This window comes from Glandiceps talaboti, chromosome 3, assembly GCF_964340395.1.
Source record: "Glandiceps talaboti chromosome 3, keGlaTala1.1, whole genome shotgun sequence".
Classification (NCBI taxonomy): Eukaryota; Metazoa; Hemichordata; class Enteropneusta; family Spengelidae; genus Glandiceps; species Glandiceps talaboti.
Genome location: NC_135551.1, coordinates 30126246 through 30153657, shown reverse-complemented (window position 1 = coordinate 30153657; position 27412 = coordinate 30126246). Strand labels below are relative to the sequence as shown.

At 36.7% G+C, this 27412-nt stretch overlaps 1 protein-coding gene across 1 annotated transcript; it reads right to left on the bottom strand.

Annotated features, from left to right (window-relative positions):
* Positions 1 to 27291, bottom strand: LOC144454041 (cullin-5-like). The gene is made up of 19 exons (XM_078120708.1): positions 27268 to 27291; positions 25904 to 26013; positions 24635 to 24734; positions 23180 to 23362; positions 22423 to 22564; positions 20474 to 20619; positions 18650 to 18730; positions 17906 to 17999; positions 17262 to 17392; positions 16179 to 16286; positions 14804 to 14868; positions 14398 to 14530; positions 14079 to 14210; positions 13395 to 13521; positions 12552 to 12724; positions 11474 to 11635; positions 2802 to 2920; positions 1876 to 1999; positions 1 to 1407 (listed from the first exon to the last, which is right to left on the bottom strand). Exons 1-19 carry the CDS (start codon positions 27289 to 27291, stop codon positions 1213 to 1215), a joined length of 2349 nt encoding a protein of 782 aa, XP_077976834.1. The 3' UTR covers positions 1 to 1212.
* Positions 27292 to 27412: the final 121 nt, after the last annotated feature.

Here is a 27412-nt window from a genome sequence, read left to right as displayed (position 1 = left end):
AAACAATATTCTTCCATTGTTTGCAACTACGAATGATCAATTCATAGTTACCCTGACCATTGTGGAATTTTTTTTTATCAGTAGCTCCAGATTAGGTATTACGATAACCACAGATAATCCCATAGTCCTTTGCGTCTGAGCATGCTCAGTCTGGATTGCAAGTTCCCTATTATTATGAGTAACATTTAACCTGTCAGGGTTGACAGGTTTTGTCAAACTGTTCTGGTCCATTTCCTGGTTCTACTGTTATATGCTGCGTAGTGTTAATTAATAGACTGTAAGATACATCATGTTGTTCAGCTCTCAAAAGGTTGGCCAAGGCATGAGGGCACTCTGACACAGTATATCTTACAAACTTATACCAGACTCACAAATCAGAACGGTATTCTTAAAGGTCAGGGTTTCAATCCCGTGTTTTCACATTAGTGTTATCTTATCAGTGGAGACTTGAAGACCAGGGCTTCAATCCCGTGTTCTCACATTAGTGTTATCTTATCAGTGGAGACTTAAAGGCCAGGGTTTCAATCCCATGTTCTCATATTAGTGTTATCTTATCGGTGGAGCCCTAAGGATTACATAGGATCATTCTTTTGTTCTGGACCAACTTTTTCTATAACTTTGTCAGATAACTGATTTTCACACCTAATATTTAATCCTTTTCAAAGTTGGCCTTTAAACAGCACTGTATACCATATCATAAATTTGCCTACCAGCACCATTTCGGTTTATTCTAATCCAACAATACACTGTTTTATCATAGTGCCGGATTCAAACCATTGTCATAAACCATAAACTCTTTTAAGGCACTGCCCAAAACACACCATCAAGAGAATATTTCACAGTGTAGCATAAGATATATCAGCTCTGGTTTGCAAGAATGGATTCAAGCTTGACATAGAAATTCTACTTTACTATGAAATGCCTTCCTAGCTGTAGTATGAAAAGTCAGTTCCTCAAAATTGAATCCTAAACACCATCTATATAATGGAATATTCCAAATTCTCAGATCTGTAAATATACTTGGACTATTCCATGTCCTTACCTTAGATACAAAATGGGGGTTCCTAAATATCTACAACTCAGATGCCATTGGCATAAAAAAGAACCTGGTATAAATAAAATACTGTCCCTCTAACTCTGCTGGTAAATATTTGAATTGGACCATCCCAATTAACTGAGGGTTAAGCAGGGTCCTGGAAGGGATGGGCAAGTTTAGGCCATGTAAATGAACATATTGATGTTATCTTCATCCCGTTTCATGTATTTGTGCTCAATCAACCACTCTATCTGTTCTTTTATCATTTTCTTGGATGGCAGGAACATATTTTTCAGAATTTCTACCAGTTCTGTTTGGAGTTGAGCATTGCTTATTTTCTTTCTCATTTTCATTATTTTCACAATTGCCTCCTGTGTAAAGAGAGTAAACAAAATACAAGTATTCATTCAGAAACACTATTTACATCAAATTCAATCATGTAAAAAAAGAAAAGAAGAAATAACGTGAATTCAAATTTTCAAAAAAATTACAGTACATGTAATATGTAATGTCAAACATCAAAAATAGGTGCTGTAGAAAGCCACATTTGTCACTGACCTAGAGAGCTTAGTGGATGTGTAATGCCATATTTGTCACTGACCTAGAGGGCTTAGTGGATGTGTAATGCCATATTTCACAGACAAGGAAGGGAGAGCTCAGTAGTTGTGGAATGATACATTTGACAGACAGGGAAGGGAGAGCTCAGTAGATGTGGAGTGATACACTTGACAGACAGAGCGAAGGGGTGGTTCAGGGGATGTGGAAAGTCATATTTGTGACCGAAGGGGGGGGGGGGGGGGGGGGGTTTAGTGGTTTTAGAATCCAGATTCAACACTGACCTGAGTTCGAAGTATTCTGAGTTGTACAATGCCTTCTTTATCTTCTTCTGAACTTCTCTCTGTAGATAACTGTAATCTACCTATTAGATTCAGCTTACCACGTTTCTGGAGTTTGCCATTCTTGCTGCAGAAAAATGACAGATTGAAATCATCCATTGTTAGCATTTGTCAATACTATGGTATAAAGTGGTTATAAGCTATTTTGACTCAAGTGAAAATGTTAAAGTGATTTTAGATAAGTCAATTTCAAAGTGATTTTAGATGAGTCAATTTCAAATAAAGAAATTTCAAATGTGATTACTCACAGATTGTGTCAGAAAATTATTCATAATTATTCCAAATTCCAATTTTTCGCCAACATCTTGTCAACACTGCCAGGAGTTACTATGATGGGCTCATTTCTATGCATTGACTGTACTTACACACCTCCTGCATTACCAGGAGTTACTGTGATGGGCAAATTTCTACACATTGGCAGTACATACACACCTCCTGCATTACCAGGAGTTACTATGATGGGCACATTTCTACACATTGGCAGTACATACACACCTCCTGCATTACCAGGAGTTACTATGATGGGCAAATTTCTACACATTGACAGTACTTACACACCTCCTGCATTATCACGGGTTGCTATGATGGGCAAATTTCTACACATTGACAGTACTTACACACCTCCTGCATTATCACGGGTTACTATGATGGGCAAATTTCTACACATTGACAGTACTTACACACCTCCTGCATTATCACGGGTTACTATGATGGGCAAATTTCTACACATTGACAGTACTTACACACCTCCTGCATTATCACGAGTTACTATGATGGGCAAATTTCTACACATTGACAGTACTTACACACCTCCTGCATTAGCAGGAGTTACTATGATGGGCAAATTTCTACACATTGACAGTACTTACACAACTCCAAAATCCTGGTTGACCCAGAAGAGAGAGCCATCATTAAACTCTTTGGGACTCTTGACTTCTGGTTTGCATATTAGCACTTGTCTCTTGATTTTAGGAAACTGAACCAGGGACTGAAAATAAGAAAAGTGCTATCTATCAGAATAACATCCTTAATAACTTTGTTTGACTAAGAAAAGTGAGTTTGTTAGATAAACAAGGATCAGTCCAACTAAAGTATGTCAATGACCCAACGAACTTGAAACCAGGTTTCAACCATAGTAATGGTTTAAGTTTCGCCGTGATACAACAAGACAACATAACTGAATTCTAATAGATGGTATCTTTACTAAAATACCTGATGTTTCAACTGTACATAAGAAAATTATCATTTGTGATTAGTCTCTGCCAAAATAATCAGCTTTATCGTAGCTATGAATTCTTTACTTTAACTTACTCTTTCTATTTATCAAAACATAACATCAATCACAAAACAGTATTTCCTTGCTTTGGAATCATACCCTATAGTGATTCTGAACTCAGAGCATTAATTCTTTACCTTGCATATTTTGGTTAAACCACTTACTCTCCCAAGTGATTCGCTAAAATAGAACAATACATCTTTCCAAAATATTCAAACCATTGAGGAACATTTCATAACACAAACCATGGACATCATCACATTTTAAAATCAATTTTAATTGAAAGATTTCTTATCATACTGAAGTCATTTTCAACTTAACTCATTCTGTAAGGGTTGTGGGCTAGACTAGTGGTAGAACTATTTCTAAACCCCCACCAGGTCCATGGCATTACTGATGTATTTGATTGAATATTCTTCGACTTAATTTAATTTATATATTTTGTTAATTCATTTGTTATATTTTTTTTAATTTATTTATTGATTTACTTCGAGAACATGCTCATAAAAAACATATAAAACACATACAAAAGACAAAGTGAAATACGACAAAAACACAAGAGACAGTCTAGGTAACATGAACAAGTGACAGGAAAGGTTATACTAATGAAAGAAGCCAAAAAAATTCCAGACACTGTTGATCAAAAGTCACAAACAATCTCTATATATTTGCTATCCCTGATTACAGTCGGTGATAAACTGGCTTCACTTAAAGTATTCTGACTGTTCAGTAATCTCAAATAGAACTTTGATCGTGCCATCCGCTGCTTACATGAAAACGTCATTATGTTATCACTCACAAAGGTTTCAGAAATACTGATACGTTGCTTCACCCCTAGCAACATACGAAAAGCATTATTATATGTAACTTTGACTTCATTTAAACAAGTTGGAGTAAAGACATTCCAGAGATGAGCACGGTACAATGAAGAACAATACGCTTTAAATAAATTTATCTTCACTGCAAAAGAGCAACAATTAAAATTACGAATTAAACTATTAGCACTAGCATAAAAACTTCTCATTTGCAGTTTGATATCATCTTTGTCGTTTCCAATATAATTCAAGACGACTCCTAGGTAAGAATGTTTGCTAACAAATGCCAAGGTTGAGTCGCTCAGATAAACATGTGGTACACGAGAGATTTTGCATTGCTTTGGCATCACATAAAGACACTTGGATTTCTTTGCATTAAAAATGATATCATGGGTTACAGCATAGCTTGAAAAAGAGCGTAACAGTCTGTATAGTCCCTTCACAGAAGGACAAATAAGAACGATATCATCCGCAAATAACAAATGATTAAAACATTTACCAGCAATGTAACAGCCAGTATTTACTTCGCCCAAAGAATCACTTGATTTATCCATATACACTGCGAATAGCCGAGGTGATAAAATACCTCCTTGTCTTACACCATTACTGACTTCTAAACTGTCAGAGATTGGTCGACCCCCACCTGACATGGAATGTTTGATGGCGATACCAAAAAACAAGCATTCTCACTATAAATGTAGGAACACGCCGATCAATAAGTTTTCTGAACAGGGTCCTATGATTGATCCTGTCAAACGCTTTGGTGGCATCAAGAAAACATAGAAAAACTGGGCTATTATGGCGATTATAAAAGTCGATTACTTCCTTCATTAAAAAAATGCACATGTCAGTCGCATGTCCCTCTTTAAAACCAAACTGGTAATCACTTGTATGTAGAAATTGCTCACACTTGTCAAGTATTAATTTTTCACATAGCTTTCAAAGAGCTGTCGCAATGGCTATAGGTTGATAGTTTCCCTTGTCAGTAACATCACCATTTTTATCTTTAACAATTGGGACTAGGATTGTATCCATCATACGAGAAGGTAAGTATCCTTATCACACGGCTACACTCCGTCCACCAATCAGGGTACAGGATTGCCGTAGATTATAAGCCATAACCCACTCTTCACTAGTACATTATGACCATAATCCACGGCACGAGTCTTGCCTCTGATTGGTTGACAGGGTATAGCCACCTGATATATGGTATTCAACAATACATTCATCAACATGAACATCAACATCAACAAATACACTTCTCGTCATGACAAACAATCAGTTTTATTCAGGAGGATGTGTGACTGCAATTTGAAAACGCATTCATTGCTAGAAAGCATTAGAAGTCAAACGTAATTGTCATTTTTTTCCCGGATCGTTCCAAACACACTGAGTCAACTCCGTCAGGAACAACGATGTGTAACACGTTACTCTGAGTACTAGACGTACGTTCTGCTGTCTTTGGACAATACTCAACGGCCGGTTCTCTCAAGGGAGAGATCTTTAACTCCTTAGGTTTAGGAGGCTGGAGGGTGTTTGAAATATTTTGCAATAAATCTTCCGATGGGCGTTTGTAGCTTCTCACGGCTGTCGAACGATGACCACTTCTTCCGGTTATTGACTGTTCATCGAACCCTTTTTCGTACAGTCTTGTGCAACAGGTAACTTTACCACTGTGGTTTGTAATGTTCCGATTTTGAGATTCGTAGTCGATTCCGGCTTCTTTGTACATGGCCTTCAGATATTTTCTGAGTGTATTAATGCCTATAGCTTGCTGTGAAAAGACTATTTGACATGAACTGTCTGTTTGTCTATTTGGCATAGGTCGCCGATAAAAGCGTCCCGATGAACCTATCAGTCGTAGATATTGCTCAAAAATGGGAACAACGCATCGTTGATTAGATGGGTCAGAATACTGTCTAATTACCTTAGGGCTTGATTTGCAATCAATGTTACCAGTGCAAGTCTTTGATAAACGACCTTCGTACTGCAAAAACTTTCGTCCCTTGTCATCGAATCCGACATGAAACTGACTGGCATCCAGATTTACATGCTCATCCATGGCTCTGAACCCAAACATTTTACAGTTATAAAAGTAGACGATATATGACAGCCCTCGCGCTGTCTTTGTATCGAAAACGCCACTTTCCCATAGAACCTTCTCGTCATCTTCCGTCACAGGATCGGCTTTTCTCACAACAACCCCTACACCTTCAGACATTAACTCTTTCTTGCGCTTTTCCAATGCATTCCGAAATGTTTTGAATGTCCCATCGGTCTTTTTAAACAAATGGACATCCCTACGATCACAGACGTCGACTAAGTGACGTTGCAATCTGGCAGCTACATTCGTCAATGTATTAGGGGGATACGGCTTACCATCTTTTCGCTTTATTTCGTATATAAACCTTGCTAACCAGTAATCAAGGGATTCTAGTGAACCGGATTCCAAAGTGGGTATCGGCCAATGATGGTCTACAACGCTGTAAATCTGAACTTTTCTCCAAGTTGCCCATTCATTGTAGAGACACAAAGCCCAACTGTTGGCATGCCTAGTTCGCACTGGTATTCTTTCGCTCAAACTTTGTTGAAATTGAGACTCCGTTAAGGGTTTGGCAAATCGATTTTCATTAATCGGTCCACTCACAGGACAGAGCTCTTGTGTTGGAATTGAATCGAGTTGAGTTAAAGTCACTTCGTCCCACTGAACCCCGAAATTGAAGGACGTTTCGAGATTCATACTTAGGCCCTCAATCACTGCATTTGCTCAACTGAACAAAGTGCGGGAAGAGTCAATAGCAAAAACAAAAACAATGTAAAACTAGTTCTAGCTTGCCACCTGACAGACTTGGAATACATGCAAATTCTATTGTTATCGCCGTGGTGATAAGTAAGATAATGAACTTGTTTGGTTGATTATGCGTCAAACACTCGGGGCTACGCGCCCTCGTGTTATAACGCATAATCAACCAAACTCGTTCATTATCTATCACGTAACATGAGAGGCTGTAAACAAAAGTGATAGTAAACTATGTATCCGACAGTGAGCATACTTAATGTGTTCAGCTGTAATGCCATCTGGACCTACTGTTTTACCATTGGTCAATTTATTTACACATGCCAAAATATCAGCTGATGTTACAATCATTTCATCAGAAAAGGTTACATCAGAGATTTTGGAATTAACATAATATTCATTGCTATTATTAGTCACAGATGACAAGACCTTCAAAGTGTTCTCGCCACATGTTTGCAATGTTCTGATGGCCATTGCACCCTCCGACAGACGACGACGACAATGGAGTAGACCCTTTGGTACTATTAACACCTTTCCAAAACTGCTTACAATTACTGTTTGAAAGATTTCTTGCTAGGGCATCAGCGATTCTCATTACCTTTACAACACCTTAAGGCATACTTAAACTTTGCACAACTTTTTCTCATAATCTGAAATAAAGGCCCTTGACGTGGTTTACCATTGTCTCGCCACATAATAAAGGCATCTCAAGCAATTGAATGGTGTTCCTTAACATAATTATTCCAACCTGGAACACACTTATTGGACATAGAGTCTTGACAGAAAAACAGTCAGACGCTGATGAGGACAACATATGAATAATGTCATCATAAAGCTTATCAATGGCGTGATCTTTGCTTACACCTTGAGTCCCAGCAACTGAAAACCTCACTATTGATATGAATATTGCTAAGACTAACATCAGTACTACTAAGGTAATTACGTAAATACATGCCGTCGACATTTGACCAATCAATATTTGAATTGTTGCTCTTGATAAATATGTCCTGATTATTAAGCTGAAGGTTATATTTTTGAAGATCATGAAGATCAGATACTACATTCACAGGAAAATGATCAGACCCAACGAATTCATGCAAAATCTTGATATCCCGTATACAATTGTGTGCTGCAGGGGTCGAAATACAGTGATCAAGCCATGAAGTCGAATGATGTGCTTCACTATTAAATTATTCTTATTATGTGTACCCAAGAGTTGGACATTGGAACAAATGAGATTGTTATCATTACAAAAGGTATTAACTTCTTCACCAAACTCGGATCCAACATCTGCATTCCAATCACCTAAGGCCATCACACAATTGGTTTCAGCATTATCAATACAGTAACGAATTCTTTGCAAATAATCTAAAAATACATGATAATTATCTCTATTTTGTGTAGGCATGTAAACATTAATCAAAGTAAGAATACTATCAGAGAGTTTGATTTCGACCCCGATCATTCGACTATCATCATATCGCTTGACTTTCACTGAATTAAGGGACTTTCGCCACATTACAGCCACTCCTGTAAGAGGCAGATATCACATGATCTACAAATTTCTTTTATAGATAAAGTTCAACAAAAAAGAAAAACTTTGAATTTAAGGAAAAAAGTAAATTGGTGGAAGCTGCCAGGGAGACAGATTCCAAGCACTTTTGGTCTCTTTTGAAACAAAAGCAACCAGGCCCTTCATCTTCTATCTCAACGGATGATTGGTACAACTACTTTTCCGGCTTATTCAATATTGAAAACGATATGGGAGAGGATGCAGTTTCGGAGGAAATAAAGAACCTTGTTGACAAATTTGATCCCTTAATCTATGATAATACTGACTGTAACCACGTTAACTGTGATGACTTAGATCGGGAAATTACTTATGATGAAGTTGAGAAAAGTATAAATAAACTTAAAAATGGAAAAGCATCTGGCCACTGGTATCCCCGCGGAAATGCTTAAGAACTGTCCACGGAAGTTCAAAGAATTTCTTGTTGGATTATTTAATAAGTTGCTCCTCGCTGGATACTTTCCCAAGGATTGGACTCTAGGATTAATAGTTCCATTGTATAAGAAGGGTGATAGAGATAGTGTAAATAAGTACAGGGGTATAACACTTCTCTCTCTATTGGGGAAAGCATTCTCTTCAATAATCTATGAAAAATTGAATACATGGGTTGAAAATAATTGCCCACTTGAGGAAAATCAAGCAGGCTTTCGCAGAGGCTATGGCACCATTGATAATATGTTTATAATTGATACAATTGTCAAACGTTACTTTTCTTTGAAGAGTCGTTTATATTGTGTGTTCGTAGACTTTGAAAAAGCATTCGATCGTATCAACCATTATATGTTATATTACAAACTAATTAAGAACGGACTCCATGGCAACTTCTTCAAGGTTTTGCAATCTATGTACAGTAACATCCAGGCACGTGTTCGCACCCCAGAGGGTATTACCAGATCTTTCAAATGTATGTGTGGTGTACAACAAGGGTCAATTTTATCACCCTTGTTATCTGCATTATTCATAAATGATTTAGGACAACATTTGGAACAAAAATTTGCTGGAATTTACATTGGTGTACTGAGACTGTTTTATCTTCTTTTCGCTGATGATTTGATTTTGTTTAGTTACAACGCTATTGGCTTACAAAGACTTTTGAATGATTTATCAACATTTTCTTCGAAATGGAAACTAAAGGTTAATATTAACAAAACTAAGGTAATGGTCTTTAGGAATGCTGGTGTTTTGAGAAGGTGTGAAAAATGGTTTTACAATGGGAAGAGGCTATCAGTTGTATCACAATTTTGCTACCTTGGATTAACATTTTCTTTTAATGGACTTTGGAATATGGCACAAAAGACAGGTCAACAAGCGTGTAAAGCAATCTTTGCTCTGAAAAAGATATTGTATAAATACAAATCTGTCGAAGTGTCAATTTACATGAAGATTTTTGATTGTAAGATATTACCAATATTGATGTATGGGAGTGAAATTTGGGGATTTTATGATACTGAGAATGTAGAAAGTGTGCATCGTACATTTTGTAAATATGTACTAGGCCTATCAAAAACCACACCAAACCCAGTCATTTATGGTGAACTTGGCAGAACACCGCTTTTTTGTCAAAGATTTGTCCGTATTATAAAATACTGGCTAAATATTTTGAAAATGAAAGAAAACCGTTTTGTTTATCAGTGTTATAAATATCAATTCAAAGAGGCCGAGAACAATCATACATGCTGGGCGTTATCGGTAAAGAAACTACTTTTCTCGTATGGATTTGGTTTTGCTTGGCTAAATCAAGGTGTTGAAGACGAAGGTGGTTTTATTGAGGCCTTAAAGCAGAGATCTCGCGATATTTATATCCAGTCATGGAGTTCTGGCTTGTTGAATTATTCTAAACTGGATAAATATCATGATTTCAAGATCAATTTTAAGTGTGAGTTTTATCTTTCAAATATTGAAGACAGTACCATGAGATTTGTTTTGTGTAGATTTAGAGCTTCAGGACATCGACACCAACTCAGAATAGAATCTGATCGTAAATTAGGTATACCTAGACAACACAGAATTTGCCTCCTGTGTAAGAGTGGGGAAGTTGAGGATGAATATCATTTTTGCTTAGTTTGCCCACTTTATAAAGATTTGCGTGAAATGTACCTACCCACATACTTTTATACGAACTGTACATATCAAAAATTTGTTCTCCTTATGCAGCTAGAGAACTCAAATGTTAAACAACTAGCTAATGTTAACATTTTCAAAAGACGCTTGAAAACCCACATATTTCAGAGAGCTTTTTCATCTCCTTTCTAACTCTAAGCGCCACTGAACATTGTTTTCTTTGGATATTTGGCGCTATATAAATTTATTAGATAGATAGATAGAAATATATTTCCTATGCAAGTAAACGTAGAGAAAGGCATCTGTTATAGTGATTCATTTTAACCCACCCTCTGTGTCATTGTATGATTTCATTTCATTGAGTGATTTGGCCAAAGTACGAAATAAATTATTATTATTATTATTATTATTATTATAAAGTTCATGAAGTCCTTAGTTGTTTTTAGAAGAGTAGAATCTCCTCACTAAAACGCCCGACAGCGAAACTCTAGGATTCAAAATATGTTTGCACTGATCTAATGGCATTGTCAATTTGAATGATGTATAGGTGTTGTACAAATGTACTTAGTCTGTAAAGACACAGCTTCAACGCCACTAAAACCAATTTCTCTAAATGAGCTATTAGTTCACAACGGGTTGTGCAAGGAGATAGGCGACTAATGAACAATTTGGCAGGTGGTTAGGTACAGTGTTCACAGATTTAAGAGAAGACATTGTAGTGTTACTTCCTGTGATAACAGATTTCGGCCCAATCGCAGTTTTTGTCGCCTTTCGATGTCGTCTTCTAATGATTCTATACTCAGAGTTACTTGAGGATGAAGGCAGTCGGGTAGGTGCTTCTAACGTTGTACCCTGGCTGACAGCAACTACGTTGCCGTTAACACAATTGACATGTATGTTTGTTTTTTTTAATTTCCTGGTGAAATCAATAAATCAAATAAATCAAATCTTTCACCAAATATTTCTCCAAATTTGGCCTCCTACTCCCTGCTAAGAAGTGATATAATGTAACCAAAACTCACCCATAGTGTTCTCCTTAGCTCAGTATCAGGTAGTTCTGTTGCTAATCTCAGATTCTCAAACGCTATCTTTTCACCTTGTCTTTGATTCCATGCAAACAGTACTGCCATTTGAAATGTAGTCACCTCCATATCATACATACCCACTTTATTTCTAAACGTTATCTGTCAACGGCAAACAGTGATACGGAAAGGTATTACATGGTTACCTAGCAACAAGGATTGAGTCAAAAATGGAAAAAGAATCCTAAATATTTGTATTACATAAATTACTCAACAAGGATTTATAGAAGGGAAAATTTCTACAGTAAAAAGCTACAACAAACTGATGTCCTCGCTTGGGTTGTTGGTGGTCGAGTGGTGAAACCACTAGCCTCTTACCGCAGTGGCCGGGGTTTGATTAAAATTTACCACGTTTTTAGTAAGAAGAGTGTTGTTCAGTTTGACTCTACCAAACAATGCAGGTTTTCCCCGGGTACTCTGGTTTCCTCCTGCATCAACACTGAACCCATGAGGGATGGCCCTCACTGGACTTCTTGGGAGATAAGTATTCATATACTTAAAGTGTAAATAAAGATAATTCATTCCCAGATACAGATGGGTCCTTGGATACATGCGCGTTTCCACTTACTATTCCCAGATACAGATGGACCCACGGATACATGTATGTTTGCACTTACTATTCCCTGATACAGACGGATCCATGGATACATGTAATGTACGTTTCCACTTACTATTCCCAGATACATGTCGATCCATGGATACATGTATGTTTCCACTTACTATTCCCTGATACAGATGGATCCATGGATACATGTAATGTATTTTCCACTTACTATTCCCAGATACATGTCGATCCATGGATACATGTATGTTTCCACTTACTATTCCCTGATACAGATGGATCCATGGATACATGTAATGTATTTTCCACTTACTATTCCCAGATACATGTCGATCCATGGATACATGTATGTTTCCACATACTATTCCCTGATACAGATGGATCCATGGATACATGTAATGTATTTTCCACTTACTGTTCCCAGATACATGTCGATCCACCTAGTTTTCTACTTACTATTCCATTTGACATTAGATGATGCCATTGTAGTTTTCTTCCACTGTGATTTTTCCTGTAAAATTCCTCAACTTCTGGGATATAATCTTCTAACTCCAATGGTAAAGATACTGGAATACGTTCACTACTACGAGCCCAAGCCCCTGCATTCAGTATTTTGATATTTATTGAATCTAAGGTAACATAAATAAACATAAACAAACAAGTGATTAATATAAACATATGTAGACTCAGATATCCAGGTCATTGATTAGTAATCAAATTTAAACTTGATATCTCTGGATGGAAATTGCATACCTGCTCATGTCACGATTTGAATCATGATTGTGCCTCATTCAACCCAGCTATATAATTGTGGACCTAGTATGATAGAGGTTGCAATGTGAATGGTTTAATTCTATGTGCTTATATAGGCTGCAATGGATTGTATGCTCCCCAGGTAGTTGAGGAACTAATTAAGGGTGTTTGTGCTGCCATAGATCCGTGCCAGGGGTAATAATTGTGAGTGTCTTGAGCTCTCAGGAGGAAAGGCACATTATAAATTTGCATTATTATTATTATTATTACTATAAGCTTTCAGACTAAATTGAGTCCCTGATGACATGATTTTCCGATGACATATTTTTATCCAGTTACCAATTTCAAATTTTATTTTTATAAAACTAAATAACAGATTTCCATCCTAACAAGATGTACAGCAAATTATTTTGTAATTATAGGGCTGCCTCTTGATGATCACTCTCCACTGCCGGCTTTTACTAGCTTCCTCTTGATAAAATGCCACTTGTATTTCAAACTCAAATGTTACTGTTATTCAAAAGTTCAAATGATATCATCACTTACCTGCTATAGCACTATGTTCATTATTCCTGTAAGCTTCTTTAAATTGTTGATTAAGATCGTCGCTAACTTTGATGTCTTGAAACATACGTGCTAATTTATTAACATAATCAGCAGGCATTCCAACTTCCTACAGGGGAATACATAACAGTTCAATGTATGGACTGGAATATTTTACTATTAAAAAAGTAGTAATGATACTGTAATTGTAGCTGTGGAATCAATGTCAATGCTGTGACTGCTATATCAAAGTATCATTATTATTACAATTATAGTGTTAACACAGTGTGCTTAACTGGAATCATCTATATCTGTTACCATGGAAACTAAATGATTTCATTGTAGTCCTCTATATCTGTTACCATGGAAACTAAATGAATTTTACCAGAAACCTCTAAATCTGTTACAGTGGGAACAAAATGAATTTTATCAGAATTTTATATATCTGTTACCATGGAAACAGCATAAATTTTTCTACAGTCCTCTATATGTTACCACGTAAACAAAATGAATTTTATAAGCACAATCTTCCATGTTACCATGGAAACTTGGTGAATTTTACCAGAATTCCTGATATCTTCTACCATGGTTCTAAATATCTTAGCAAAAACACAGTATTTGTTTTAATTTGTAGACAAAATCTTTTAACTTTTAAAGTGAGTGAATTTGATAGACCTATTTACTTACCCTGAGCCATTCCACCATATTTTCTTCCTTCTCACTATCTGCTGATGTATCTAATATTAATCTCCTTGTAAGGTGGGCTTTATGGAATCTCATAAACACATCCTTATTCTGTACATATTTTAATACTAGAAGCTTGAAAAAAAGAAAAGAAAAACAAAAAGACAGCTGAAAACAGACATTCATCAAACAATATCTGCAATCTAGAAATATACAATACTAGAAATATACAGTGAAGGTTATATCTAGAAATACAGTACTAGAAATACACAGTGCTTACGAACTAACTATCCAAGTCTATGATAATGATTACATTACTTACCACATTTCTAAGCTTCGACTCAATTTCATCTGACGTTAATTTCTTACTAAGTGGAGTTTTTCTTAGAAGCATGTCACAGTAATTTGCTAATAACTCTGGACATTTAGACTCAGGTTGAGTTTTACTGCCAACACTGTAAGAAATCAAACAGGCCAATCAAATTGAGTTTAAGAACAACACTGTAACAAAATTATAGTCCAATCAAAATGAGTTTTACTATCAACACTTTAAGAAAATCAAAGTCCAATCAAAATGAGTTTTAGTAATAACACTTTAACAATATCAAAGGCCAATCAAATTGACTTTTAGTGCCAACACTGCAACAAGATCAAGGTCCTACTAAATAGATTGATTATTGATTTCATAAACTAAAAGATAAAACCTCTAAATGTTTTTTTACACTTACCCTTTTTGCTTGGTTGGCAATTCTAGTTTGAATACAGTTGTATCATTGACTACATGTTTGTAAGCCTGTCAATACAAAGACAAACAATTAGTATATGGGATGGTGAGGGCTTACAGGGAACACTGGTTGTGAGTCACCCACCACACAGTCAAGGATAGGAGATTATCAAATTATGGTGAGCCTACAAGAAACTGCTGTTCATCAGTGGAGTGTCAAATTGGCTTAGAGGGAACACTGGTGGTAAGTGGGTCAAATTTACTCGGTCCCCAAAATATTTTACCAGGTTTTCTATCAATGAGATATTACCCAGAGTACCTAAAGAAATATATGTCACATTGGTACCCAGAGTAGCTATGGAAATATATGTCACATTGGTACCCAGAGTAGCTATAGAAATATATGTCACATTGGTACCCAGAGTAGCTATAGAAATATATGTCACATTGGTACCCAGAGTAGCTATAGAAATATATGTCACATTGGTACCCAGAGTAGCTATGGAAATATATGTCACATTGGTACCCAGAGTAGCTATAGAAATATATGTCACATTGGTACCCAGAGTAGCTATGGAAATATATGTCACATTGGTACCCAGAGTAGCTATAGAAATATATGTCACATTGGTACCCAGAGTAGCTATAGAAATATATGTCACATTGGTACCCAGAGTAGCTATGGAAATATATGTCACATTGGTACCCAGAGTAGCTATAGAAATATATGTCACATTGGTACCCAGAGTAGCTATGGAAATATATGTCACACTGGTACCCAGAGTAGCTATGGAAATATATGTCACACTGGTACCCAGAGTAGCTATGGAAATATATGTCACACTGGTACCCAGAGTAGCTATAGAAATATATGTCACATTGGTACCCAGAGTAGCTATGGAAATATATGTCACACTGGTACCCAGAGTAGCTATGGAAATATATGTCACACTGGTACCCAGAGTAGCTATGGAAATATATGTCACACTGGTACCCAGAGTAGCTATGGAAATATATGTCACACTGGTACCCAGAGTAGCTATGGAAATATATGTCACATTGGTACCCAGAGTAGCTATGGAAATATATGTCACACTGGTACCCAGAGTAGCTATGGAAATATATGTCACATTGGTACCCAGAGTAGCTATGGAAATATATGTCACACTGGTACCCAGAGTAGCTATGGAAATATATGTCACATTGGTACCCAGAGTAGCTATGGAAATATATGTCACACTGGTACCCAGAGTAGCTATAGAAATATATGCAAGTTACTGCTTGAGTAAGCTTCATTGGTACTTACGAGTCTGGAAGTCCAGTTACATTGTCTACATCACTACTGGTAAAGTACACATATGGCATAGATATATATTTACCTTGTCTCTGCTAGTCAGAAACCTTGGGTCATCATTAAAAGCATCTTTGACCAAAGCACTAAATTTATTAAAAAGAACAAGGAGTTGCTCCACATATTTTTCAGAATCCTGTAAGAACAATGAACAGATTATATGTGTATAGTTGGTATTACATTTAAATAAGGCCAAATAAAAAAAGTTGTTTGGTTTCGGTAACCCGACCCCCACCTAGTTTTTCACACCGACCCTAAATTTTGTTTACGTATACGAGAAAAATAATAATAAAATTGCAAAAATCATGAAGTCTTGCAAGAAGTGGTGGGTGCGGAAACTGACATCAACTTAAAAAGACAATATAACACTATTCATATGAAAAAAATATATAATAAAATAAAGTAAAAAATCTACCTACGGTAGGCTACCCCACTTATTTTTAAAATTGAATGTAATCAGAACCACACAAATTTTATTTTTACGCCTAACACAATAATATGATCTATGTTACACAAGCCTTCAATCAAAGACATAGTCCCGACTCCCCAATTTGCGTGTTTTATACCAAAGTTATTGTGCAAATTTGAATGTGTCTCTAGATACAAAACTTCATAATTTATTGACCAATTTGCAATTTGACCTTGATTATGGAGATCAAAGGCAAAGGTGAAGATATGAAAAGAAAGCTGACCTTTGGGGTATAGACATTTAAATGGAGTCTTTGTTGACTGGACATAGAAAGAAAGATTTTGGTCATTTCACCTTGAAAATGTTTGTCAAGGTCAAAGGTCAATGTCTCATTAGAAAGTTCATCATTGATAATGTGGGGTAGACACTTGAATGGTGTCCATATCTTTCAAACTTTTGGACAATAACAAACAAAATATGCTTGTTTATCACAAACATGGCTACCATTTTGCTATTCAGGCCAAGACTGCGAAGTACATGTGGCTCCACATGGTATGTTACGTTTATGTCAGGTTTGGTTCAAATCAGTTGCTGCATGCTAGAGATATGAAGGTGAACGTACAGACGGACGGACAGGCAGATGGACAGAACCCAACGTTTACGTCCCTTCCGGGTAGTGCTGACTGGGGACTAAAAACTTACTGTGGTAATAATGTCAGCAGCTGCTACCATATCAGCTAAACCAGCCTCAACAATATGATCTTCTAAGTCTCTCAACATTGGACTGATGCCATCAGGTACTCTATCCATCAATGAGAACATCAACCTTAATTCTAGGGAAGAAGAAATTAAAAATATTACAATGATGCTTATTTGTGGTAATAATATGATTATCTATGGTGATAATGTGATTATCTGTGGTGATAAAGTGATTATCTATGGTGATAATGTGATTATCTGTGGTGATAATGTGATTATCTATGGTGATAATGTGATTATCTCTAGTAATGTGATTATTTATGGTGATATTATGATTATCTATGGTGATAATGTGATTATCTGTGGTGATAATGTGATTATCTATGGTGATAATGTGATTATCTGTGGTGATAATGTGATTATCTATGGTGATAATGTGATTATCTCTAATAATGTGATTTTTTATGGTGATATTTATCTGTGGTGATAACGTGATTACAGCTGTGGTTATCTTCATTAGGGACAATACTATCGTGAAATCGTTGTCTAATTCAAGGTGGACACATAGGCTAAAAGAAGGCTTACAGGTGGGGTTATCTTCATTAGGGATGATACTATACATGATGATGATACTACACAGTACTTACTTTCTGTTTCATTTGCCTTTATCATCACTGAACATTCAGCAAGAATGGTTTCTTTAAATGCTGTCACTAAAACTCGGACACAGGTCTCAGTCAACTAGACAACAACAACAACAACAACAACAACAACAACAAATAAATGATAAATGAAATCATTACATTTATACCTTTACATATTTGTCAAATTGCTAATTACAAATTCCTATTTTTGTGATTTGAATAATTTATATTACAGCCTTTACTGCAATATGATTGGATGGTACATTCTTCTGCACAATTCAAATGGACAATACAACACTAAGTACAATTTGATTGGACAATTCAAACATTCTTGAAATTTACAATTTGAATGAACCATAAAGCGTTAACTGCAATTTAATTGGTCAGTTCATACATAATCATTTTAAATTTTAAATTAATCAAAAATCACCACATTTTAAATTTATATGATATCGTAAAATCTAGAGATACTAAAATGTAATGCACGGATATCTGTGTAAAATTCAGACTCCAATAGTGATATGAAAGTACAAATGTGCATAGGTATATAGAAAGAAATTCCATATTATTATTATTATTATTATTTAATTTCTTAAAAGCGCACTACACTACGTCTCAGTGCTCTTTACACAACGAAAAAGATTGCATATAAAAGGTACTGATTGATAAAATACTAAAAATGCCATACAATAAAGTACTACAATGCGTCATACAAAAAAAAAAAAAAAAAAAAAAAATACTACTTACTGCTTGCACAGAATTGCACCCTTTTCTAGTTTCCAAGTAACGCATAGCCCTCTGTTCTTCTTCTTTTAATTTTGCATCAGCCTGAATGAAAACATAACGGTGGTGACATAAATGATTTAGATAACAAATGGACACTGCTTCTAAATCTAATACACATGTACTCATAAATGAAATGTGATCTAGTACTCATGAATGAAATGTGATGTTTTCAATTTTTAATTTTTAACGCTACTTTCCTTACAAGAATGAATGTTCATAGAACAGAACCCAGTGTTCATAGTATTCAAAAGAAAATTCTACTCACAGAGTCAACAATTTTTCTGGAAGTGAATCCCAATTGTTTTCATTGTTAGCCCATTGTGGTACACCCCTCACAATGCTGATCAGTTTGTTATCCCATTGTGGTACACCCCTCACAATGCTGATCAGTTTGTTAGCCCATTGTGGTACACCCCTCACAATGCTGATCAGTTTGTTAGCCCATTGTGGTACACCCCTCACAATGCTGATCAGTTTGTTAGCCCATTGTGGTACACCCCTCACAATGCTGATCAGTTTGTTAGCCCATTGTGGTACACCCCTGACAATGCTGATCAGTTTGTTAGCCCATTGTGGTACACCCCTGACAATGCTGATCAGTTTGTTAGCCCATTGAGGTACACCCTCACAATGCTGATCAGTTTGTTAGCCCATTGTGGTACACCCCTCACAATGCTGATCAGTTTGTTAGCCCATTGTGGTACACCCTCACAATGCTGATCAGTTTGTTAGCCCATTGTGGTACACCCTCACAATGCTGATCAGTTTGTTAGCCCATTGTGGTACACCCCTCACAATGCTGATCAGTTTGTTAGCCCATTGTGGTACACCCCTCACAATGCTGATCAGTTTGTTAGCCCATTGTGGTACACCCCTCACAATGCTGATCAGTTTGTTAGCCCATTGTGGTACACCCCTCACAATGCTGATCAGTTTGTTAGCCCATTGTGGTACACCCCTCACAATGCTGATCAGTTTGTTAGCCCATTGTGGTACACCCCTCACAATGCTGATCAGTTTGTTAGCCCATTGAGGTACACCCTCACAATGCTGATCAGTTTGTTAGCCCATTGTGGTACACCCCTCACAATGCTGATCAGTTTGTTAGCCCATTGTGGTACACCCCTGACAATGCTGATCAGTTTGTTAGCCCATTGTGGTACACCCCTGACAATGCTGATCAGTTTGTTAGCCCATTGTGGTACACCCCTGACAATGCTGATCAGTTTGTTAGCCCATTGTGGTACACCCTCACAATGCTGATCAGTTTGTTAGCCCATTGTGGTACACCCTCACAATGCTGATCAGTTTGTTAGCCCATTGTGGTACACCCCTCACAATGCTGATCAGTTTGTTAGCCCATTGTGGTACACCCCTCACAATACTGATCAGTTTGTTAGTCCATTGTGGTACAGCCCTGACAATGCTGATCAGATGTCAGTGAAGATATGGGGTTCATTTCCAGAATTTTTTTTGACTCTGTGAGCAGAAATTTTCATTTCTATCTATCTATCTATCTAATAAATTTATATAGCGCCAAATATCCAAAGAAAACAATGTTCAGTGGCGCTTAGAGTTAGAAAGGAGATGAAAAAGCTCTCTGAAATATGAGGGTCAGCTTATTCTCACGTGTGTCTAAAGTTATACACTGAGTAGCGCATGGAGTGGAAGTCATGGTGTCAACCAAGAAATCGAATTACTGTTATTTCTAAGACATGTCTAGGTGGTAAAACTCTGTGTCAGATAACAAGAATTGATACATTCCATATAAATTAATAGACTTACATATTTCATGTAATTTTGTACTCCGTTTTCTGCTAAGTAGGAAGGAGCAGTTGCTCTGTAAAAAGACTCGGTGGCATGGAGATATGAAGTCTCAAAATTCGCACGATAAATTTGAAGTTTGTCTTCAGTATTCGAACACAGGTTAACTGGAATATAAATTGACGACAAAAAAAAAATTCTGCCACATTAGTGGTTCTCCCAAGGATGGATTGCAAGGATAGTGTCTAATTTGCATATTAATTTACATATAAATAACATGGTAATTTGCATATTGGTTTGCATAGTGATCAGCATATAATGTGTCTTCAACACTGGAACAAACTCTGACATGTTTATTTTAACACATACAAACATACACACTGGGATCAGCCAGTTCTCTTCATGTGAAAGTATTATTATAATTTTGTCATTTAAAGATTACTAAAGCTCAAGGATGGTAGAACAGTTTTGTGTTTGATACATGGTAGAAACCTGCCAAGCATTGTGACAAAGATAGCAAGGACAGTGTTTGCACCATGCTTTCTGAGAGTGGAGAGAACACTGCACATAAAATATCCTAAGTATTGGTCCATTTTGTCACACCACCATTTTCTTTCATGATACACGTGTACAATAACAGTTTAAATACAGTCATATTAATAACAACTATGTCATACATTCCTTTGTCAAAACCATACCATAACATTATCTTTCTGTAGACAATATTTCTACTTTTTGACTTCGATAGAAATGTGAGTCAGAAGGTACACTACTAGGGAACCTTGGTAAAATGACAGGGGAACTCAGGCAGATTTTACCTACTTACCACCTTCAACAAAAACACTGATAGTGAATCTTGATAAAATCACAGAGAACTCAGGTAGGTTTTACCTGGCTTGCCACCCTTAGCAAAAACACTGGTAGGGATCCCTGGTAAAATGACTGGGGAACTCAGGTAGATTTTACCTACTTACCACCCTTAACAAAAACACTGGTAGGGAACCCTGGTAAAATGACTGAGGAACTCAGGTAGGTTTTACCTACTTACCACCCTTAGCAAAAACACTGGTAGGGAACCCTGGTAAAATGACTGGAGAACTCAGGTAGATTTTACCTACTTACCACTCTTAGCAAAAACACTAGTAGGGAACCCTGGTAAAATGACTGAGGAACTCAGGTAGGTTTTACCTACTTACCACCCTTAGCAAAAACACTGGTAGGGAACCCTGGTAAAATGACTGGAGAATGCAGGTAGATTTTACCTACTTACCACCCTTAACAAAAACACTGGTAGGGAACCCTGGTAAAATGACTGGAGAATTCAGGTAGATTTTACCTACTTACCACCCTTAACAAAAACACTGGTAGGGAACCCTGGTAAAATGACTGGAGAATGCAGGTAGATTTTACCTACTTACCACCCTTAACAAAAACACTGGTAGGGAACCCTGGTAAAATCACTGGAGAATTCAGGTAGATTTTACCTACTTACCACCCTTAACAAAAACACTGGTAGGGAACCCTGGTAAAATGACTGGAGAATTCAGGTAGATTTTACCTACTTACCACCCTTAACAAAAACACTGGTAGGGAACCCTGGTAAAATGACTGGAGAATTCAGGTAGATTTTACCTACTTACCACCCTTAACAAAAACATTGGTAGGGAACCCTGGTAAAATGACTGGAGAATGCAGGTAGATTTTACCTACTTACCACCCTTAACAAAAGCACTGGTAGGGAACCCTAGTAAAATGACTGGGGAACTCAGGTAGATTTTACCTACTTACCACCCTTAACAAAAGCACTGGTAGGGAACCCTGGTAAAATGACTGGGGAACTCAGGTAGATTTTACCTACTTACCACCCTTAACAGAAACACTGGTAGGGAACCCTGGTAAAATGACTGGGGAACTCAGGTAGATTTTACCTACACTGGTTATCTAGTAACTCTTACAAAAACAATTCTCACCATATGATTCTCTGACACCTATCACTAACTGTGCATCAAATGCCTCCCCATTCCTCTCAGCATGTACCAGTTTCATTGCACTGTCTTGAAGTCGCTTTTTGATATTTGAAAAAATACTCTGGTTCCAGCTGTCCAGCATTAGCTAAAGATTAAAAAAGATATGTTGTATGAACACATGTATTAGTGAATGATCCTCCCTTGATTTGTATATCACTTCTCAAAATCCTTCTTGACACTGTGGTAGCAAACATCAACAAATCTATTTTGCTATTGTATATTAGAGAGATGAGCTATTTCATATGTATGTGGACATGTATATAAATTTGTAAGTGTACATGTATGTGTGTGTGTGTCTGTGTGTGTGTGTGCATGTGTGCGCATGTCTGTGTGTGTGCGTGTCCATGTGTATGCACGCACGTGTGTCCATGCATGTGTGTGTGTTTGTGTGTGTGAGTGTGTGTGTGTGTGTGTGTGTGTGTGTGTGTGTGTGTGTGTGTGTGCGCGCGCGCACGTGTGTACATACATGTGCATGCATTTGTACCTGTGTGTATACACACATACACACACACAGACACACAAAACTTCTCGGAGAACATTCAAGTTGAAGATCATAATAATGACAACAATTTACAAAGGAATTATATATGCTCAGTTATTAACACTGAATGTCAACTAATTATAAATCAAATATGTGTGCTAGAAATAAGTATAAGACTTTGATTTACTGTGTACATTTACTCAACTATAGTGGACTTACTTTTCTGACAATACTATCCTCTGTCTGTGTTTTCCTTTGCGTACTGCTGACTGTCTTACCAGACAAGGAGACTTCTAACTGACCAAATGGCTTAGGTAAATAACTGCACTGTGTAAAGAACTTCCTCCATTCTATGATGTATGCTTTTAGTAAGGCTGAATCATCTTGATCACTTATAACTCTCTGTGTGGTACAGATGTAAACATTGTTATAATATGCTACTAGGTCTGGTCACACATTTATAGAACTCTCTGTGTGGTACAGATGTAAACATTGTTATAATATGCTACTAGGTCTGATCACACATTTATATAACTCTCTGTGTGTCGCACAGATGTAAACATTGTTATAATATGCTACTAGGTCTGGTCACACATTTATATAACTCTTTGTGTGGTACAGATGTAAACATTGTTATAATATGCTACTAGGGCTGGTAACACATTTATATAACTCTTTGTGTGGTACAGATGTAAACATTGTTATAATATGCTAATAGGGCTGGTAACACATTTATATAACTCTCTGTGTCGTACAGATGTAAACATTGTTATAATATGCTACTAGGGCTGGTAACACATTTATATAACTCTCTGTGTGGTACAGATGTAAACATTGTTATAATATGCTACTAGGGCTGGTAACACATTTATAGAACTCTCTGTGTATGACCATGGCTCTATTATTGAGATATCTCAATAATAGGTCCATGGTGTGACAAACGTAACAATTATTACAATGTGATACTGGGTCTCAGACACATTCCTACTAATCTCTGAATAGGAAAATGTAAAGATTCTTATGCTACAGGATCTGTTCAAATCTCTATGTACGACAAATGTACGAATTGTTGCACAAAACATTACTGGGTTTTTACTCCATCAATAAATATTCATAAAATGATAAGTGTTTCCCCAGTGGTGTCCTCATATACAACAATCTACATGTATAGTCAATATTTGTACCCTACAGACTTGGCTATCTGAGTCTACATACTGGTTTGACAGTGTAGCCCAGAGACTTGGCTATCTGACTAGACATACTGGCTTGACAGTATAGCCCAGACTTGGCTATCTGACTTGACATACTGACTTGACAGTATAGCCTAGAGACTTAGCCATCTGACTTGACATACTGACTTGACAGTGTAGCCTATAGACTAAGCCATCTTCCCCCAAATACTGGCTTGACAGTATAGCCCAGAGACTTGGCTATCTGACTTGACAGTGTAGCCTATAGAATAAGCCATCTGCCCCCTAATACTGGCTTGACAGTGTAGCCTAAGCCATCTGCCCCCAAATACTGGCTTGACAGTCAAACAACATTTTCAAGTCAGATAGCCCAGCCCGGTCTCTGTGCTACAATCTTTGCAACACTGCCCTAAAAAGTAAACACAGAAGGCATGAGGATGATAGTGGCAAGTGGGAAAATGAATTCACAAGTTTCAATATTTACCCTTTGTGCCTGTTTGATAAAATCTAGAATGTCTTCTTGTAGTGCTTTGTGAACTTTGGCAGGTCCTTTATCATCCCATAGACACACTGAGTGCACATCCCTGAAAACAAAGTCAACAAAATTGTGTGATTTACACTAAAATACTGAAAGAATGGAAAGTGAAAACTTACAGTTGAAATGCTGTTCATACATTATTGTAATCACATGAATATAAATTACTTTTAAAATTCATTTCCCTCTTTATGTTTTTCATTTTGACAATAAAATTAGATTAATCTCTATGGCTCAGATATGGGTTTTGTGGACTGAGGTTGTATAGTGGAATTCGAGCCCGACTTTATGAAGGCCTGTAAGCCATACTACTGAGGTATCGTTTTATCATATATATAATTATAGTGACATGAAAACATTATAAATCACATCACCATATAAATGGATAGAGAAACATTATTTTGTGCTCAAAATGTGGATATTGAGAAAAAATTCAAAACTGAATCACTGAGCGAATGGATATTAGGGATGAACAAATCCACTGGTCCTGGGTCCGGGTTTAGCGATTTTTTTTGGCGGACCACACAAATTTTACCTTGTCTGGTCCGTCGGACCAGTACCTTACTGTTAACAACTATGTTGAAAAGTTATCTGAATATACAGATTCATGGGTAAGGTTTAATGTTTCACATTAGCGGGACCTGGGACCACTAATTCTATCAGCAGGACCACTGGATTCTTTAAGGCACTGGTCCAGGGACCGCCAGTTCACAAAATGATTTGTTCACCCCTGGATATTGATGAGCATAATACCATATTTGGGCAAAGGGTGTGCCGGGTATGATATGGAAATTATTGCACAGGTTCAAGGCGGATATTGATGAGCATAATACCATATTTGGGCAAAGGGTGTGCCGGGTATGATATGGAAATTATTGCACAGGTTCAAGGCGGATATTGATGAGCATAATACCATATTTGGGCAAAGGGTGTGCCGGGTATGATATGGAAATTATTGCCCAGGTTCAAGGCGGATATTGATGAGCATAATACCATATTTGGGCAAAGGGTGTGCCGGGTATGATATGGAAATTATTGCACAGGTTCAAGGCAGATATTGATGAGCATAATACCATATTTGGGCAAAGGGTGTGCCAGGTATGATAAGGAAATTATTTCACAGGTTCAATGCATGCACTCTTCAATGAATTACAAAAGAAAAGATACTTGGTGTATGATATAACACATTTTATCATTCTACATACAAAGTCTACATACCAGAAAAGGTCCTGCCATTCAGCTCTTGTTACAGGTTCTTGTCTAAGAAGTTTTAGAACAGTTGGTCTCATACTATCCCACTTGTCTTCAAAGACAAGCTGGTTTTTATCCTGTTAAATTAAATAAAAGACAATCAGAGATCAATCTATTCAGACTCTATATTAGTCTAGCTGCCAGACCTTCGGCAAATCTGCTAACGTTTAAAGATACCACAGGTCGTATAGCACCAATGGTGCTGTCAAGTCGAAGGCTTGCTGGAACTGTGCATCAGAAGACTGTTATCCTTGGCTAATATTTGGCAACCTTCCAAGCACAGGTTCGTCGTCTTGTTACAAGACTAATTCTATACTAACTTGTATCTATTATTAAAAAACATATAATTATCTAAAATACTTTTATTAGTGAAATGATAGCACACTATTCTGCAGACATAGTAAATTGTATTTTTGTGAGTGTCAGTAATATGTAAGAAACAAGTGTATGAAACAAATTGTATAGCATAAAAAGCCTTAATCTGTACTGTACAAGGTTACACAGTCACAATGTTTCTTAACAAGAGTATTTTGTATGAATTTAAGAATGTCTCAAACTCATTCTCCTTTTGAGTCAATTAATAAAGGCTAAAGTCTGGTTAGGATTAAATCCAGGTGTGAAAAACACAGTCTGACACAGCTACAGAAAAACACAGTCTGACACAGCTACAGAAAAACACAGTCTGACACAGCTACAGAAAAACACAGTCTGACACAGCTACAGAAAAACACAGTCTGACACAGCTATTGAAAAAGTTGGTCCATAACAAAATAATGACTGTGTCTGTATGTAATTTCTCTGGTTTCAACAAAGAGAGTCGTAATTTTGAAAGGAAAAATAAATATATTTTCAAATTGTTTTTTGGTTCCATAAACACAAATTTCCTTGCTCATGACAAATGACTGACACACAAAGTAAGTGTGCAAAGAATGATTCATCATAACTCGTCATCATATTTTGTAAATAAAATGGGCAATGGTTAGCCAAAATTGAAACTTTAAAACCTAGCTGACATTGCAGATCTGCTGATTTTAATGAAAATACCAAAAAATAACAAACAGGCGAATCGATACTCGAGATTCCAGACAAAATCTGAACGATCGGATCAAGGCCTGGCTAACAATCATCTGATGATACACACACAACCTTTGATTCACATACGAATTTACGATGACATTCCACATTTAATGTTCACAGAGCTATTGTTGATACTTTGAATTCAATATGTCACATCCCTTCAATTTTCATTGACAGGCACTATTGTTTCCACAATTATGTTACGCGTACACACCGTAATGTGACAACGACGTAAAAATAAACTATTTCCTTACCTTCAACATGTTGGACGACGCCATTTTGGTTGTTCTAATCTCGCTCTATCTCGCGATATATATTTGGTAAATTGCCCTGCGAAAATTTTAATCATCAGAATTTGATAAAATGTATCATAAATTGATAAGATTTGTTTATTTGTGT